The 18,891-nt window shown below is 37.0% G+C and overlaps 1 protein-coding gene across 3 annotated transcripts in view; it reads right to left on the bottom strand.

The window, feature by feature from the left end:
* Positions 1–8,710: 8,710 nt before the first annotated feature.
* LOC135079822 (phospholipid phosphatase 2-like) overlaps positions 8,711–18,891 on the bottom strand; it is a 130,921-nt gene continuing 120,740 nt past the window's right edge. For all 3 annotated transcript variants that reach the window (XM_063974435.1, XM_063974437.1, XM_063974436.1), the window contains exons 3-7: positions 15,545–15,699; positions 14,120–14,334; positions 11,795–11,921; positions 11,040–11,222; positions 8,711–10,532 (exon numbers count right to left, since the gene is read on the bottom strand). In XM_063974435.1, coding sequence (XP_063830505.1) covers positions 10,401–10,532; positions 11,040–11,222; positions 11,795–11,921; positions 14,120–14,334; positions 15,545–15,699 — 812 coding nt within the window. In that variant the 3' untranslated portion in view covers positions 8,711–10,400. The remainder of the gene's footprint in view (positions 10,533–11,039; positions 11,223–11,794; positions 11,922–14,119; positions 14,335–15,544; positions 15,700–18,891) is intronic.

Genomic DNA, 18,891 nt, shown 5'->3' with positions numbered 1-18,891 from the left:
AGGTCCTGGAGTGGAGGCCAGGTACCGGAAATCACAGCGTAGGACGTCCACCCACAAGGTGGACCGACGACATCATAAAGGAAGGCGCTGCAATGGATACCTCTACCAACCGGCCATTGTGAAAATCATTGTGGAAGGACTATGTTCAGTAGTGGACGTCCTGAATGGCTGGCTGAAATGATGATGATGATGATGATGATGAACCGGGCCTAACATAAGGTTTATGATGTCGGTTATTAACCAAGACAGTAAGTAAAAGAAAAATAATAACAAACCTTTTTCTATACTAATTAACAAGTCGGCTTACTACAAAGAACTAAAAGAAAACAATATTTTGTATATTTTACCGCGTCTCGTATTTAAATCAAAGTCACGACTATTTTCATAGTTTATCTGCAGCAGGAGCCGCAAGTAAAAAACCGGACATTCAAACAAAAGCTGAGATTAGCAGTAAAACGTCTGTTTGTTTGTTTATGTGCAGCTCTACAGAGCGTATTGTAAAGAATGTTTCGTCTCTCTTTCTATTCTATAGTTTTTATCGCTTACCTACCTACGTCCAAACTATGCAGTTGTTGGAATTATGGTGCAACTTATTAATAAGTAATTAATTAGGTAGTATTAATCTCTCATATCTCTCTGAATTGCCGCATTTCTAAAAATATATTTGTGGGATAGGTATCCTTAAAGCACTTTTTGCCGTAGATGAATCGTGACCTTTGAAAGAAAGAAAGAACAAATATTTATTTGCACTAGATATAGAATGATACAAATTGAATTCTCTCTTTAGTCCAGATTTCAACTCTACATACAACAAAAATAGTTAAAAAATATGAATTTATTCCAGGATTCAAACTCGTAACTGCAGCGTTGTTTTTTCGGAACGCGAACCTATGGGGCAAGCGACCCTCCAAAAGAGAACAATCACAATAACTGATAATCAATAATGCGTACAAAAGAAAATTGTTTTCTATGACGAAATAAGAAGCATCATGTTTATCAATGCCTTGGCAACATAAGCTTTATTGTTACCAATAAGCTGCCTGCAGGAAAACAAATACATAATAATGCAATTCTAGCAAATAAAGATACGCAATTTAGCTTGAAATTTCCGGATCATGGGTTAAAGTTAGACTAAATAACTTATTATGCGAAAAGCATGTCTAAACGGTCGGATTGACGTCAAGCCACCCAGTAGCTCGCCATATGTTTCACAATGCACCATCTCTGTGTCCGGTCGATTGGTCGCTCGATGATGGGTGTGCAGCGACCACTTTCGGTGAAGTATGGGAGCTCTTCCGTCCATTACGGATTATTGAAATTGTACAGAGGCGCGCGAAAGGCTTGCTAGTTAGATATTATTTCAATTATGTTGAAGTTAGTCCACTAAGTTTAATTTTGTTTACTCTCTTAATCATCCTCATTATGTCACATAACGTCGCTTAAGTTCTATCACCACGTAAGTCATTTTTCGGCTGTTTTGGTATGTTGATGCCATGCTAGAGAATCGAAAGACGCGTCGTTTCGTCCAATTTCCTGAAAATATGCTAAAAATTACTTACGTGGTGATAGAACTTAAACGACGATAAATAGTCTTCACAGCAGGAATCTACGTCATCAGGTCATTTGGTCTACACTGCAGGAGCATGACTCACGCACGACCCTCTAATTTACCAGAGGCAAATGGACGATTCGGCCTTCCATCCCCAAGCTGGTCAGACGATTTTATTACTTTCTAACAAAAATAAGTTGTTAGTGTACAATATCACGTCTTAGTACCTTATTGCTTACAATAATAGATAATTACATGTTACACAAAGTTCACTCGGCAAGTGCTGAAAAAAAGCTCACATTATTATGCTCTACCTTAGTTTTTAGCTAGGTTAATGGATCAATGTACATATTTATGTACTTATTTATTTTATTTTTCAGGAATGACATGATATTTTGTAGGTATTATTCACAGGAAATGAATGACAATCCTCCTGAAAATTGAAATTTTAATCTCGCTTTTCTCTACAACTGTACCAGAACTGACAAATTTCAACACTTACTGCAGTGCAGTCATTACCATATTATTAACGTTGCACAACCTAAAAAGCTTATAACAACATATAGATTACAACATAAACATAACATATTAGCATAACTATGTTGGTTCAGCTGGGCTGTGCTCAGTGAAGTTTACGACTTAGCCCGTGGCCACACTTTCGGTCTTGCTGACTGATACATTAAAATTCATTTTATTTTTGCAAGTAGGCTTTTAAAAGTACTTTTACATGTCCCAGTATTAACTCTACCACTGCTTCGGGACAATAAATGGGCTAGTGCTGAGGAGAATAAGCAGCGCAAGAAACTCAGTCACCCTGCTTCAGACGCAGAGGTCCAGGGTTCGATTCCCAGTGGGGACAGATTTTTCTGTTCGGTTTGGTTGGTGGTAGGGCTTGTTCTAAGTCCGCCTGACTAGCTACCACCATCTTACCTAAGTCTGTCGCCATAACAACAATGTTAACAGCATTATTGAGTTCCGGCAGTTAGAGGATCTTACCAGTTCCTCTGTGGTTGAGGATTCCGGGTGAAGCTCGCTTCCACCTTCGGCCTGATCGTCACTTACCATCAGGTGAGATACAGGCCAAGAGCTTCCTCGTTGTGGATAAAAAAAATAGTCACGATTGTCAGCAATTGGTAGTTTTTCAAACAAATACAGCCGAATAACATCGATTCTGAAGTTTATAATGTAGGTAATGTAGTAATTTGTGATGACTTTAGGATGTGCAGTGTAGGTATACTAAACCTATCGATTGTCGGTCAATTCAATCATCGATACGGTTGAGACAGTTCAAACTCTATTTGGATCGATTATTGTCATAAATCAATGGATTCTGTTGGCGTTTTGTGTATGTAATAATATAAGTATAAGTATCTGCTAAGAAAGATACATTTACTTACTTAATTTTAGGGAGGAACGAGGGATATTTCACGCGAGTAAAGCCCTGTGGGTCTAGACAAAGTGCAAATTATATTTATTTATTTATTTATTTAAACTTTAATGCCAAAATAAATTTGTACATAAGGCGAACTTAATGCACTAAGGCATTCTCGACCAGTTTACCTTTGGGTTGAGCAGAAAAGAAATTTGTTTAATAAATTATAAAAAATCAATTATAATCGCAAACCAGTCGATAAGTGGTCGAAAAGCCCCTTTTTTGTATGGAGTTTTGACGGATTCGATTTTCGATTCGATCAAAAAGTGCGTTTTGTCTAGGGGGGCTGGTTTGGTATGTGATAAAAAAAATCACCGTAGTGTGGTCGTCGCCTTACCAAAGCTTGAGCGTAACTAATTGAATGTTGAGTTAAGTTTAAGTAATATTTAGTTATATTAAGCAATAGTGTTATTCGTGTGGAATTAGTCCGAGATATGCCGTTTGGTCGGATAGTGTTTACGGAATTCTTGGTTTTATAATTACTCACTTCCTTGATAAATAAAGCAAGTTTAAAACGTTTCAGGTTATTTATAATTAAGAAATCTTTTGGCCTTTCCAGTTTTCCTTTACATTAACTATACCTGTGACTTCATACCTACTCGTGAAAATGGTTTTTCATTGATGGAAAAATGCTTTTTAAAAGCCTGTTTTCAAAAATAAATAAGTTTTTATAAGCTCCACTCCTATTGTCACAGAATAATAATGTACTTCGTCTATTGATCATGGTGTGATATTAAAGCTTGTAGTAGCTTTCCACGATATGGACTATCCAACACAAAATTATTTTTTCTGCAATTCATGAGATTAGCACTTTCAACTAAATAAGCAATCAAACAAACAATAGCTTTATGTATAAAATACATTAGTAAATAGATAAAGTAGGTATCTGCAATAATAAAACTTATGCACATTCGTAGAAAACATAGAATCTGCGTCGTTAAGACCTATAAACACTTTCCAAGAAATAGCAAAGCATTATAAAGTCATTAAGTAAAGTTTTCTTTTCCGTCAAAAAACGGAATGCTATGCAACCAGTAATTTCTCGCCTTGATTGGACCACAAATTGCCATCAGAAACGTGTTTATTACGCCGACTGTATTACTAGAAAGGCTCTAGAGAAAGAATTCATTAAGGATTCGTTTGGCTATCGTTCGTTTCAGCCAAATGACGTCCACTGCTGGACAAAGGCCTTTCCCAAGGATTTCCATAACGACCGGTCCTGCGCTGCCCGCATCCAGGTTCTTCCCGTGACCCTCACCAGATCGTCGGTCCACCTAGGACTGCCCACGATACGTCCCCCGGCCCGTGGTCGCCACTTGAGAACTTTTCTGCCCCAACGGCCATCATCTCTACGAGCTGTGCCCCGCCCACTGCCACCTGATTTTAGCAATTCTGCGGGCTTTGGTACCTAATTCTGACAATCAATCTACTTACAAAAATAAATACAACTTTTTCTAAAGTCCTCAATAAATTACAGATGACGAATATATTATCTAAGCAATCGAAAAATGTAGCGTTATGTATAGCAACAAAATACAATTGCAAAACATAAATTATACCTTTTCCACTTTGTTAAACAACAACTTGCCTTTTAGGTAAGGGCAAACAGCAAATAGATTTAAAAATAAAGGTCGTAAATTCACAATACAGGGTTCTTTTAAATAAATAGCTGCATTTCTTTCGGCAAAAAGTCGCAAAAGGCCGCGCCAAGGCACGCGAGCCGATAATATCGCCTACACAACGTGGTACGGGATTGCCATTATTTTTACTTTAGCTGTGATTCAGGTACAAAAGACTGGCTAATTTTAGAATGTCTGTCGTTGAATTTAAAAGAGCCTTAAATTCTTTTATAATCTTAAAGTAAACTCGCTTATAAGTAACTAAAAACGTAGGTACACTATTATTCAATTTTCTAAATATATTCAAATTAAATAAATAAATTGAAATGAATGGTAGCCTGAAGCTGTATTTTTTTGCAACCCGGTGCGTTTCGCTTTCATGCAAAATGCCTACTACTATTACCTAGCCCGCATCCAGGCTCTTCCCGCAACCTTTACCAGGTAAGAGGCCTGCCCACGTTACGTCTTCCAGCCCGTGGTCGCCACTCGAGAACTTTTCTGCCCCAACGGCCATCGTCTCTACGAGGTATGTGCCCCGCCCACTGCCTTGGAGGAGGCCTTTGTCCAGCAGTGGACGTCATTTGGCTGAAACGAACGAACGAACATTATTACCTAGGTACTAAAGGTGGTCTGTTGAGCAGCTGTGAGCGATGTATTTTACTTTGGTGCCAAGTCTAGTATGGCTCTATCTAATATAGGGCATAAAATGCCCTCCGACAGCCAAATTGAATTTAACCCTGCAATATCTTACCAAATTCCGAACACATACTTTTAAGTCTTGATCATAAAGGCCTTTGCGAGCTAGAAAGTCCATACCTAACAGCCCTCCGAGACAATCGGATTGAATTAACCCTGCAATATCATGACCAAACTTGGAACGCATACTTAAGTATAGATCATGAAGACCTCTGCGAGCTAGAAAGTCCAACTCTAAAACTACGGGGGCGTTCAACGACTAGAAAAAGAAGATTATCTAGTGTTATATTTATATCAGCTTCTCGCACCGCAACATAAAATTTTACCGCAGTCATAATATCGGCGGAAACACTACGTCTTTTCTATATATGGAACAAAACAAAGTGGTTTCATCTATTCTGTATTGTGTCCACTATTGGGTAGATAATAATAAATCCTTGGACATTGTACACTGCGCTTCTAGTCCCAATCTAAGCAAAGCTTATACTATGGGTACTAGACAACGGATATAAACATACTTAAATACTTTTTTTTTGGAAATACATACTTATTATACACTAGCTGTGCCCGCGACTTCGTTCGCGTGTATACCCGTTTTCGCAACATTTTTCATTTTTGCTCTGCACCTATAACTCGTAGCGTGATGGTATATAGCCTATAGCCTTCCTCAATAAATAGGCTATCTAACACTGAAAGAATTTTTCAAATCGGACTGATAGTTCCTGAGATTAGCGCGTTCAAGTAAACAAACAAACAAAAAAATCTCTTTAGCTTTATAATATTAGTATAGATAGAAAACACCCAGTCCAATACAAACAAATATGTTCATGCACACAAATGTTTGTACTGTGCGGGAATCGAACCCGCTATCTCCGGAATAGTAGTCCGTTTCGAACCACTACACCAAACGGCCGACAAAAAGTTGACATCACTTTAATCTGTATTGGCTACCATTACCAATAAATCCTTAAATCACTTCAATCAAGTCCTGAAAATCGAGTGTAGCAACTTTTTTCAATGAAAGAAAGTTCTTTACTTCAAAAAATACGTAAGTAAGCTGGTACTTATGTCGTGTAGGAAAGTTGTTGCATTTGAGCACAAGGTAAGTATTTAGAATCAAACCTTTTATTTGATCACCTATCGTAATGAGAGTCGCGTTTTGATAGATAATAAAAAGGTTTTCAGTAGACTAGTGTTTCAACTACCTACTCTCTATTTATTTGTTAAACTGATTTATTTGATACTTGATGTTATAAAATATAGGTAATTTCATTAAAAAATAACAGATTCTAAAAGAAAAGCACTTTTAGTATGATTAGCACAGAAATCAGTGCAATCAAATGAAATTTGAGCCTTTCTCTCGGTGCGCTTGCGTCGGTCGATGTAAATTCGCTCTATCAACATGCATTTCCCTATTTATTTTCCACTTTACACCTTTTGTTTACAAAATATTTATAGTGATATTAGCAGAATTAGGGCTCTGTGTTACAGTTACGGCTGTTATGGTAAAATAGATCACGATTTTGCTACGGAATGGGACGACAGAAGAGTTTTTTTATGCATAACAAGGCAGGTATTACACCAAAATTGCACCTGGTGTTAAGCGAGATGCAATCTAGTCTGTCTGCCCTGTAAGTGCTTATTCACTCTCGCCTTGAAAATGCCAGGATTATAGTCTTCGGGAAAGACAGCCAGGCAGCGAATTCCAGTCCCTAGCTGTTCGCATTATAAAAGAGTCATCGAAACGCTTAGTGCGAGCTGGTTAATTTGGGACCAAACCGATTATATTAGAGCACGCACGCTTTCCTAATACGTAGTATACTTATTTACTATAGTTTTAAGGTTACTTATAGGAGAGCAGGAACAAACGATAGGAGAGGGTTTTTACACTTATCGCATGATGTACTTTTTAATTTTTAATTCTATTGTTTTAGAATTACCTAGGTACGTCATTGTGATTAATTTTAAATTCTGCAGTAACTGTTAAATAACGTCTCAACGTGGTGGCTACAACAAACCATGTAAGTGTGGTTTATTGAATTATGATCTATTAGAAACCCATAGCATAGACAATGCGGGCTATTTTATTGCTTGTAAGGGTATCAGTATTCGGATCTCAAGTAAGGTGGTGTTTATAGTAATGAATAATAAACTTTATGGTATGGTTAGAAGAGTTATTGTTGTATATTTCGGCTGAAGTTGCATTTGGCTGACATAGAGGGCACGTTGTTAACTAATCAAGTAATCAATCATGTAATAAAATGAGTTTTATTTGTAACTAGGAGTTTTTTAGTAATTTTCTGTACATTTACTCTTAGCTAAGTTCTAATAAGCGATTTTGCAACAAAAACTAGTCTGAAATGCTATCGACTGTACTTACACGTATTACGTTTTAAATAACTTGAAAATATCAAATTGCCTAAGGTGGGAATTGAACCTACGACCTTTCGCTTGCCAGGTGACTGCTCGGATCATCTGAGTTTTTTCCAGTTATTTAAAATTTTGTTTGAGAAGCGACTCTTAACGCTAGAATTTTTTATTCACTGTGTAGGTACTTATTTCGTACTTATGTTGTATTAATAGATGAATAAAACAAGTAAATTAAAAATTCACTTTTCTTTATTGACGACACATACACGAACTGATATTCAAACACGCGTCAGCTACTTAAACTATATTTACAACAATGCCATAACACTAAAACTACGTAAACTAAATGCGAAGGAATGTCATTGTGGTCACGTGTAAAAAAAAATACAAAAAAATACTCATAATTTTTTTGCAGTTCCATTTTTTCTGACCGTAAAATTATAAAAACAGATTTTTCAATCGTATTTTTTAACATAAAAATGGTTATTGCAAAAAAGACGTAAGTCGAATTACGACTTTTTTTAAGAAAGTTTAAACTTAAATATTTACAATCAAAAGCAGATTTGAAAGATAGATGTTAGGTATAAGGTGGGTGGATAATCTATTGCTAAGTTTTAAATAAAACTATATTTTATCTTACGACTAGACAGGTACCATACAGCGAATACTGTCAGTGCTGACCTAACTATAGGGTGTTAGAAATCGTATGATTCATGATTAATAACTTGCACTACGAAAAATACATCGAAATCGCTAATAATTTTGTCAAAGATTTTAATTTATCAACGATTTCGATGTAAAAATTGTTTTTTTCAGTAGTGTATAGTCGCCAGTCGAAATTCCTCAATGAATTTTAGCTTCAGTCAAAATTTTTTATAATATTGAGAAGTTTGACTTCTAGCATCTTTTTGAATTACACAATTTTTAATCACCATTTATTGTCTATTCCAAACCATTTCCATAAAAACGAAGTTTCTAAAAAAGCACCAGAACCATTATTACACACGAATATGATAATCAGTTCTACAAGCTGTATTTTGTCTTTTTAGGTTTTTATAAAATTGATTTGGATTCGACGCTTATTTAAATAGAATAAATTAAGATCGAGTAAGTAGTGCATTGCCTCTGTAATACGGAGAAAAGAGTATGAACACACAACATTTAATACAAGTAAGAAAGAACATTCAAATATTTTGTGATCGATAGAAAATATTTAATGTTTTTTTTTCCTAATAGCTTGTATTTTTTAATACAAATGATAACGAAAAAATATATCGTGATTTTTTAAATGGAATTATAATCATGATTTGTCTTAATTTAAACATTAAAACAAAATGATTGGAACTGATCGATCACGTTCTACAAAATCGTACAAATAAAGAAAATAAATAATGTTTGCTACATTCAAGTTACCACAAAATTACGAATTACTTGATGGATTCTTAATTTTGGATCTAAATTAAATAATGGAAATCGTAATTTTGTGATAACTTAATAATATTATGTTATCGACTGTACTATATTGATCTGTTACTAAAATAATATAAAATAACTAAAGATATCTACACAAAAAAGATCATCACTGGTTTTTCTTGCTATGAAAATTACTTCAACTATTTTAAATAAATTTTTGTCATTACGTAAAATCTTAACTATTTACTATCACGGTTTCACAATGAGGTCTACATTTAAATATCCTATGATCAGTATTTGTATTATAATAATGAAATAAATAAATATTGAAAATCGCATAGCAAATAGGAAAAAAAATATAACATGAGTAAGACATTATTATGTTAAAATTCTTATTTGCTATCGATTTTTATTTATAAATCCTGGCAAACTACAGAATACGGCTGCATAGCCAAACTTTGGGCGCCATTTTGAAAAAGACTGAAACGGAGTTATGCTAGAAAAAACAATAGTAGAGCGCCGTCTCTATCATACCATGGGGTTATTACGATAATACAATAATTGCAATAGATCAAATACTACAGCATTTTGTCAGATGTAGAGAAATAGAGCACTAGCTAGAATTTTACTGATAATTTAAATGCAAATAGTCTATTACTAATTAAAGTAAACACACAACTTGCACTATTTTCTTACTATGGCAAAACGTACCTAAGTTAATTTTAAAAAGTCAAATTTCTAAAGTAGCATTTTTGTTCAATAAAAGAGATCTATAGTCCGTGCCAATATAAACTGACGATGTTACAACAGTGAAATGATGTCAAACGACAAATTCAAATAGTTTATTCAGTACTTAGGTCCTTTTTAGGATGCTTAAACAAGTCCCAAATATAGCTTGCCCTACCACCAGTTTGCGACAACTTATGGGCTGGTGTTAAAATTAAAAGTAACACCGATTACTGTCTGGTGATTAAGGAAATCTCTTCTTGTTAATTAAAGTACTATTGAAGATATTGATCAATAAAAAGTAATTTAGCTTTTGCAACTAGGTTTTAAAAGTGATTTTACTCGTAATATTCTCCATTTCAGCCAATTTTATTTAATTAAAAAAAATGACAGTCTATTGGCACAGACTATAACATGCGCAACTGCACGAGCACGCCTCCAAAAAGTCTCCAAGATGAATTGAAAATACATAGCATACAGCCTACATCACACACAGAAGTCACAATTGCCGGTGGCAGCGTCTTTAACCGACTTCACAAAAGGAGGTTCTCAATTCGGTCGGTATTTTGTAAGCGTCAGCTTACACGGCTTGGGGCTAGGGCACGACCACGTGTGGTTCGCTGGACAGCAGCCGTCGGACTGAGTGGTGGTTGTTGCCGTCGCTGCTGGAGATATCGCTGGTGCTCACCACGGCTGGCTGGGAGAAGTTCTTGCAGAGGACTAGCACCTGGAAAGATTAAGCTGTTTAGTAAAGCCAGAAATTACTGATAAGTTACTATAGCACAATAATTGCACTTTTATTGCGGGTCCAATGACAGTTTAACTTTCCCCCGGGATAGACTTGACCTTCACTGGTTGGGTTTTTATTGGCGGTCAAGCTGTTGTTCCTGGCTACACAGGAGTTGCAGCGGTGGGAACAAGAGGTGGGAATAGTCCCGTATTACAGAACAATTATTACAGTTCACAAATACAATACATCATCAGAATCTAGGTACAAATGTTAGCCTAGGTGCAGACCACCGAGTTACATAGAGTTGTCACTCTATGATAACCAAATAGCGAGCGCTTTACGCAGTTGTCTTAGAAAATAAAAGACGCACTCTAAATTGAAGCGGTCACGTTCACGATGAGAAATCTGTGACGAATGCTGCTTTGTTTAGAGACCTAGTGTCACTTCTGTAATATCAAATCGATTTACTGAATCGATCTACCAGTCAATGTCATTGAACCTTACCGTATACAGAACAGTGAGCATCCCCATTGAGCCACCGACTAGCACGTCCCACCAATGGTGCCGGTGGTCGGTGAGCCTGCTGAGAGAGCAGACAGCTGCGTAGACCAGACAAGCGATTTGGAGGAGAGGCACCACCAGGACTGAACGGTTGTGCCAGCTGAACGCTCTTCTTTGGAGATACCACTGTAAAGAGAAGTTTGGTTAAGGTTTGGATATCGACTGAGGGAGTTTGGACAATCTTCTATAAGATCAGGGTCTGAGAATCATATTGTCTTCGATGGAAATTTATCCCACAATCTGCCATGCGGCTTCTTCGAGTATAGTGATATTAGGTAAACACTAGAACCGCGAGTTTGTTGCTCTGCAAGCAAAGTTTCGTAGTCTCAATTATCACCTGAGGATTAAACATTTGTCCAGCAGTAATTAATATTCGCCTCTATTATTTGAAAAAGTTCCTCGTTCTATGCGCTAAACACCAAGAGTGCTATTTAAAGCGTTTCATAGGGACATTTTTCTTTCTTTCTTCTTAAGAATACACACTTTTAGTCGGCCGAAAGTTGGGACCGATTTTAATTAGTATGAAGAATCAATACCAATACCAATGTGCGCACTTTCATACATGTCAATGCTGATTAACAGCCCGACCCAACTATCGGCCGATAAAAAATCTGTAGTCTGCGCCTAGGCAGGTTTTCCTTATCTTACCTAGCTACATCCAGCGAATGGACTGACGATAATATCTACTTTATACTCACTGCTAAGAACAGGCCGCAGTAGACGGCCAGCGAGGAGTGCGCAGAGGGAAAGCTCCTGGTGGAGTCGATGACCAGGTACCGGGAGTACTTGGTGGAGGTGCAGGTGTAGCTGCTCACGTATTCAGACCTGGGGATGACAAACTTGGTTATATTTTATCAGTTATCAAACATGAAGCAGAACTTACAGCGAATAAAGGCCCCATATACAATATTTTTTGGTCTATTCCACTTTGATCACCTGGCTTTGATCACCCAAGTGATCAAAGTGACAATTTGGTGCATGTCCTATTTAGAGGTGTAATTTATTTATAGGTGATCAAAGGAAACTAAAATATTAATTAAACTGGAGTCCACTTTGATCACCCAGGTCATCTTATCATGGACACCAAATTGTCGCTTGGAGTCCACTTTGATCACCTGGATGATCAAAGCCAGGTGATCAAAGTGGAATAGACCTGTTTTTTTTAGATTTTGGTTCGTTTTTTGAAAGAATACTTAAATGTAGACCTGAATTTAAATGTATGTGAATGGTTAAATTTCATTAGGTCCAGATCAATAGCAGTTTGAATTTTTTTATGAGTAGAGCCTTTGTGTTAGGTAGCAGAGTAGGTTTTCAATGCTTCCGTATTGCAAAGGACGAGTCAACCGGTTAACTTTGACAAACGTCAAAAATACATCAAACTTCATACAAAAAGCACCGGTTATCGTTAGTTACCGTTAAAGTTAGGTGGTGCAACTCAGCCTAAGTAAATAAAAATTCGAAAGACCATGAATATTTTCACATTATCCGGAGAAAAAGCAGCACTATGTCAATTACGAGTATTTTAATCCTGTATGTCTAACTTGACTGGGCTGATGTAATAAATGATTTCAATAACAAGTTAACAATATACATCAATCCGGTCACACAGCATTGTTCTACCGTGCAAAACATGATTTCTAAAGTACATGATCTACGACAGAACTAACGTCAATTCCAATCGCTTTTAAAATTATAGCAATCACTTGAAGACTGACACTAACAAGAAACAATCACACAAAGAATGTTTTCATATTGTTCAGAACATCATGCGCACTGGCACATTATTTAAAACACACTGAAAGAATAATATCGTATTCAATACATACAACAAAAGAATTCCTGAAGATTTGCAAATAACACTAATGTAAGACGCTGAAAATCTTTTGAAATCATAATCGATATTTCTACACAATTCTACGAGTTTCCTTACAAAGTTAAACGATCTTTATAATGACAGTCCAGATATAACGTCAATGATCTTGTTAACAAATCAATAATTGTCTGATTACATGACTATTATGTGCACACATTAATTAACAACATCTGAAATCATCATAGATGAAGTCGCAGACCGGAAGTTAATTATTTAAGTTAATGACATAATTGGTTAAGTATCTTAGTAAACAGTTTATTAAGGAAAATGAGTTATTAAAGTGATAAAACATAAAATAAATTACTCGGACATTAATTCGAATTCATTTACTAAAATAATAATAAATAATTATGTAGCAGCGTTCTGACAAGTGTAGACAAACACTAAAAGACGTAGTGTCCCACTCGGAGGACCGATTACCTGATGAATGTCAATGGCACCTGGATGCGGACAGCGTAGAACACTTTCATGGAAACCCTTTGGAGATCTTCATCCTTCGTCTTTCTTTCGGTTGAAAGAAAGGACTACTAAATATGAAGGCTAGGCTCGCACAGATCGAAGAATATTGGTCTCGGAGACCTGATAACGACCTAGACTAACAGTCTACCATGGAGGGAAGTCGAACCTTGACTTCGAACTTCTATGTTCTTGATTAATTTCGTTGCGGGTCCAATGACAGTTAACTTTCCCCCGGGACAAACTTGACCTTCAGTGGTTGGGTTTTTATTGGCGGTCAAGCTGTAGATCCTGGCTACACAGGAGTTGCAGCGGTGGGAACGAGAGGCGGGAATAGTCCCGTACCAGTCTACCAGACTTTAGTCAACTTGTCCACGTAGACGACAGACTCACAAGGAAGACTGGCTTTAGAGAGCCGATGACGTACTTAAACACCTCTTTAAAGCCCGGTCTGTGAGCACGTAGAATTTTGTCCAATGACCCCAAGCTACCCATCCTTATCGGTGCGACGGGCGCCCGCAGTGAGTGTGCGAGCGCGACAGCAACATAATTACGCGCGAGCGACAAGGATGGGTAGCTTGGGGTCATTGGACAAAATTCTACGTGCTCGCAGATCAGACTATAGTACGGTCAATAATGGTAAATAAACAGGTAGAATGATAGGACTACCTACAGAATATAAAGTTTAGCTTACCCATTGCAAGGAGTGTCAGGCTCGCACAGATCAAAGAAGGTCGGCCTCGGAGACCCGATGACGCACTTGACCACCTCCAGAACAGTCAGGTTGACCACGGCTCCGTAGATGTAGTCGCGGTATATGAAGCCGGCTGTCTTGGCCGTGGTCAGCAACTTGTTCTGCTTCATGCTGTATTCTTCTTCGCGGTGGTGTATTGCTTCTACGGCCCACATCTATGGAGAAGAAAACTTTAATGAGTGTTTCACTTGATCGTTCGTTCGTTCGTTCGTTTCAGCCGAAAGACGTCCACTGCTGGACAAAGGCCTCCCCCAAGGATTTCCACAAAGACCGGTCCTGCGCCGCTTGCATCCAGGTACTTCCCGCGACCTTCACCAGATCGTCGGTCCACCTAGTGGGAGGCCTGCCCACGCTACGTCTTCCAGCTCGTGGTCGCCACTCAAGAACTTTCCTGCCCCAGCGGCCATCAGCTCTTCGAGCTATGTGCCCCGCCCACTGCCACTTGATTTTAGCGATTCTGCGGGCTATGTCGTCGAATCCAACTCGGCTGGGCAGCGTTCGGGAAGCTTCGCGAAATTCTCACGTCCGAAATACCGCAGTGTCTCAAGTCAAAAGTGTTTGACCAGTGTGTGTTGCCAGTGATGGTGTATGGCTCTGAGACGTGGTCGCTTACTATGGGCCTCATAAGAAGGCTCAAGGTCACCCAAAGAGCGATGGAGCGTGCTATGCTCGGAGTTTCCCTGCGTGATCGAATCAGAAATGAGGAGATCCGTAGGAGAACCAGAGTGACTGACATAGCCCGCAGAATCGCTAAAATCAAGTGGCAGTGGGCGGGGCACATAGCTTCACTTGATAAAAGAAATAAATGTTCAAAAAATATACAGACGAACTGTTATGATTCCTCCTTCTTAAAGTCGGTTAAAAAGGACTTGAATATCTTTATTAAGACTCCCCGCTGACTATACCGACTTTTAGTCGGCCGATAGTTCGTCGCTTGCCTCTCTAACTGACGTAACTGACATTTTGCAAAATTTTCAGGCGATTAGACACATCGATTCGTCTTGTAAAATTGATTATGATGGTGTATATACTCAGTTTCGAAAAAAATGTCAGATACATCAGTTAGAGAGGCAAGCGACGAGTTGTTATCGAATTCAATTTGTATGCAGAATCGGCCAATGTTATTTGCGCACCTTCATACATGTCCATACTGATTACTGACTGATTAACATCTCGACCCAACTATCGGCCGACAAAAAGTAGGTAGGTGGTCTGCGCGTAGGAATAAGTCCTACCGCTTCGACGCCCTCCAGTTGGAGCTAGCGAAAGGACCTTATTGCTTTTATTGGTCAGATTTTTAATTAATACAAAATTAAGTCATAGAGATAGATAGATACTTATTTACAATCATAAATTCATACTCACAATCAAAAACGGTACGATCACTGTGATGGCAGCCACGAGCGAGATGGAGAAAGTATCCCCCGTGTGTTTGAAAGAGAGGGCAGGATCGTTGCAGGTATACCCGCTCCGGCGACTTGGCAATGCCCCGACTTCTAGCAGGATGCATACTGCTGCCACTGTGGACAAAGAAATGGGAAACTTTAGAATGAATATATTTTTTTAATGCAGAACAAGCCAGGTATTTCAAAGGAAAATAAATTAATTGCTGTGGGGCGTTAGTGGGGCTTTCGCGGGCCGTGCGTGGGGCCAGTGCGGGGCGTATAAGGCCTCTACAAGCTCTCTTACGAATTCGCACACGCACTGGTTACTTTGGTATTGTATTTACGAGTTAATATACTTTAAAAGACCCGAAAAGGTTTTTTTGATAGGTACTTATTTATTTAATAAGTTACTACATTTTTAGACTAGGAACTGAATTAAATATGCTAAAAAGTTATTTAATATGAATAAAAAAACTTACCTACTTTATATGAAATACCTGAGTGAATTAAATTACTGGTTTGCGTGTATATTGTATAGTAATTTAAGTTAAGTGGACTACCTATACAAGAACTAAGCATAAACAATTTTAATGTCCGCATAAACTATTTTGAAATATTTTCACAAAATTGACCCAAATTCCTTCAAAATATCAACAAGAATTCTTAGCCCGAGTCGCGTACTAAAAATAACTAAGTAATTAAACTTTAATGTTATTTTAACGACATTTCTAACATTTTTCCTTGATTTTATTTATTTTATCGTATTGATTAAAATTTAATTAATTACTTATCTTTTCAGTGCAAGATTCAGAATAAAAATTTGTAGTTTTAAACAGCGATGTTTCCAAAGACAACAGTTTATGGAGTTTTATTTTTTAATCCCGCTTTGTACGTAGACTTTTATCTTCACCATCATAAATAATGTTCCTCAATGATTTATTATATTCCCTTAAAATATTTAAGTGTCCTATTGATTTATGGAATATTCTGTAATAAATATTGTCTTTTACAATTCGTTTTTGTTTCTTTTTCACGCCAACGTTTGATTGAACGGCTGTAAAATTGTCTTTTACAAATAAATAAGCAGTATATCTTTACATCTGAGATTTATGCGTTGCCAGAATACAATTAAATATTACACGTCTTGGAAATACAGACGTGCATTGTAAATTATTCTGTAATAATTTCAGGCGTGCAATAAAGCATCTTGAGATTTATAACCATCGTTGCGGAGTTGGATGAGTCAAAACTCAAGAGGCAATTAATATGTCGTTTAAATGGAGCCACCCACTCGGTTTTCCGAAAATTATGTTGTTTTTAGTAAATAGGATTATACTACTGTGCGTTGGATTTAAAGAAAATATAGGTAACCTACGCGCTACTCGTAAGTATGTCTTGTCATGTCTTTTTTTTTAAAAACAAGCTCTGAAGCACTTTTGTTTTTTTTTCAAGTTTGAATTTGAATTTAGAGTGTTGGTTTAATTTTTTTATATTTTTTGGATTATGGCTTCTTACCATTTGTACTAGCCAGTGTCAAGTAAATATTGAAATATTTTGCGTGTTATTCTCTTTTAGCTGTTTTCAAATAACGATTTTTCTTTCTTTTCTTTCAGAGACTGACCAGTCTTCAACAGAGGTTCTTTTAGAGATATAAACCTCCGTAGAAATTTTGGCGGATGAAATGTCACCGAAGTCGTCTATCTTACCCAACCTACCAAACTCTACCCACATTATTATTAAGTTTAATGTCTTCAGTTATCAGAGTCCAGATCTAAGTTTTGAGACTGGCTCCGGAAACCATAACCTTATCCTTCCTGCTGGATACGATCTGTGATAGAACAGATAAATAAAATAAAATGACGTTATGGTTTCCTAAAATCATTCTAGTAATTCTATTGAGATGAAATTAATGTATAAGCGTTACCGATGGATAAAAAAAAATCATAGAACCAAATTAATAACCTCCTTTTTGAAGTTGGTTAAAAACAGAATCTGAATATTCTCTTAGACTGGGTTGCACCATCTTACTTTAACTTTGACAAACGTTAAAAATCTGTCAAAGTCCGTACAAAAAACACCAGTTAATTTATTAATTTATTATTGACGGGGTTTTTTTTTATGTGACAGGAGGCAAACGAGCAGACGGATCACCTGATGGTAAGTGATTACCGTCGCCCATAGACACCCGCAGACCCAGGGGCGTTACAGGTGCGTTGCTACCATGTACCTTAATTTCGAATATCCGATATTTCGGCACTGTTGCAAGCGCAATAGTCACGGAGTAACTGTAATAATTATTATGGAATATTCTCGTTTGAAAATAATTATAAAGAGGTGTATATCATCTTCATTAGACTTCATTAGACATACATTTTAGTAACGAAATCGCTTCTTTACATGTACATTATTAGGTGCTCTAGTTTATAGCTTAATGTGCCATCTATAACATAAGTAACATAACTCGTTGCATGAACAGGCATAACTGGTTACACTGCTCTACTTATTTTTTCAATAAAATTGAAAGCTGAAAGAAACAAGTTAATTAAGAAATAGAATTCGACGGAATATTGCTCAAAATTCAATTAATCGACAACTTGACAGTTCGAAATTGCTTGTCTAAAATTACGAGTATTAATTTCACTGTAATGTATTTTTTATGTAATTATGAAAATGAAAAAAATATATTGTTTCGTAATATGTTTTTTAGTTCGCTGCCGTATATTTTTATGCTTCAATGCTTATGGCGACTCATGAATTCTAAAGGCTGGGTTGCACCATCTTACTTTGACTTTCACAAAAGTCAAAAATCTGTCAAACTCCATACAAAAAGAACCGGTTATCGTTATGTATGTAGTAACCGTTAAAATTAGGTGGTCAGTCTAAGAAGTAAATAACTATTGTTTTTTGCAAAAACTGAAGAAATTAACCATTATTTAACTAGTTCACCGCCTTCCCCTTTTTATTTTAACAATCGTCCTCTGGAAGAGATCGCTTCATAGCGATAAAACAGCCTGCATTGTGAGGTCTCTTTTGTGTATTTCTGTCTTCTCTATTCTTGTTTTGTGTGATATGCCTACAATTAAGTGTTATCTATTTAGGTATCTACCTAAAAATAACTTAAAAACCCTAGCACATCAAATTAAAAAACAGGTAGAGTCAACAACGAACGTCAAATTCTTCGCGTTAATTTGTATTCGACACGCACTACTCCAATAACAAATAAACAACGCACTAAGTGCGTACTTTGATGCAATCACTTAAAGGACTGATTTTTACAATTCCAACGTTAGGCAGTGGTTCTCAAAGTGGTGTGTGAACCCCTTGGGT

This window comes from Ostrinia nubilalis, chromosome 17 (assembly GCF_963855985.1).
Source record: "Ostrinia nubilalis chromosome 17, ilOstNubi1.1, whole genome shotgun sequence".
NCBI lineage: Eukaryota > Metazoa > Arthropoda > Insecta > Lepidoptera > Crambidae > Ostrinia > Ostrinia nubilalis.
The sequence above is the reverse complement of the archived record's forward strand: the minus strand, read 5'-3'. Positions and strand labels throughout refer to the sequence as shown.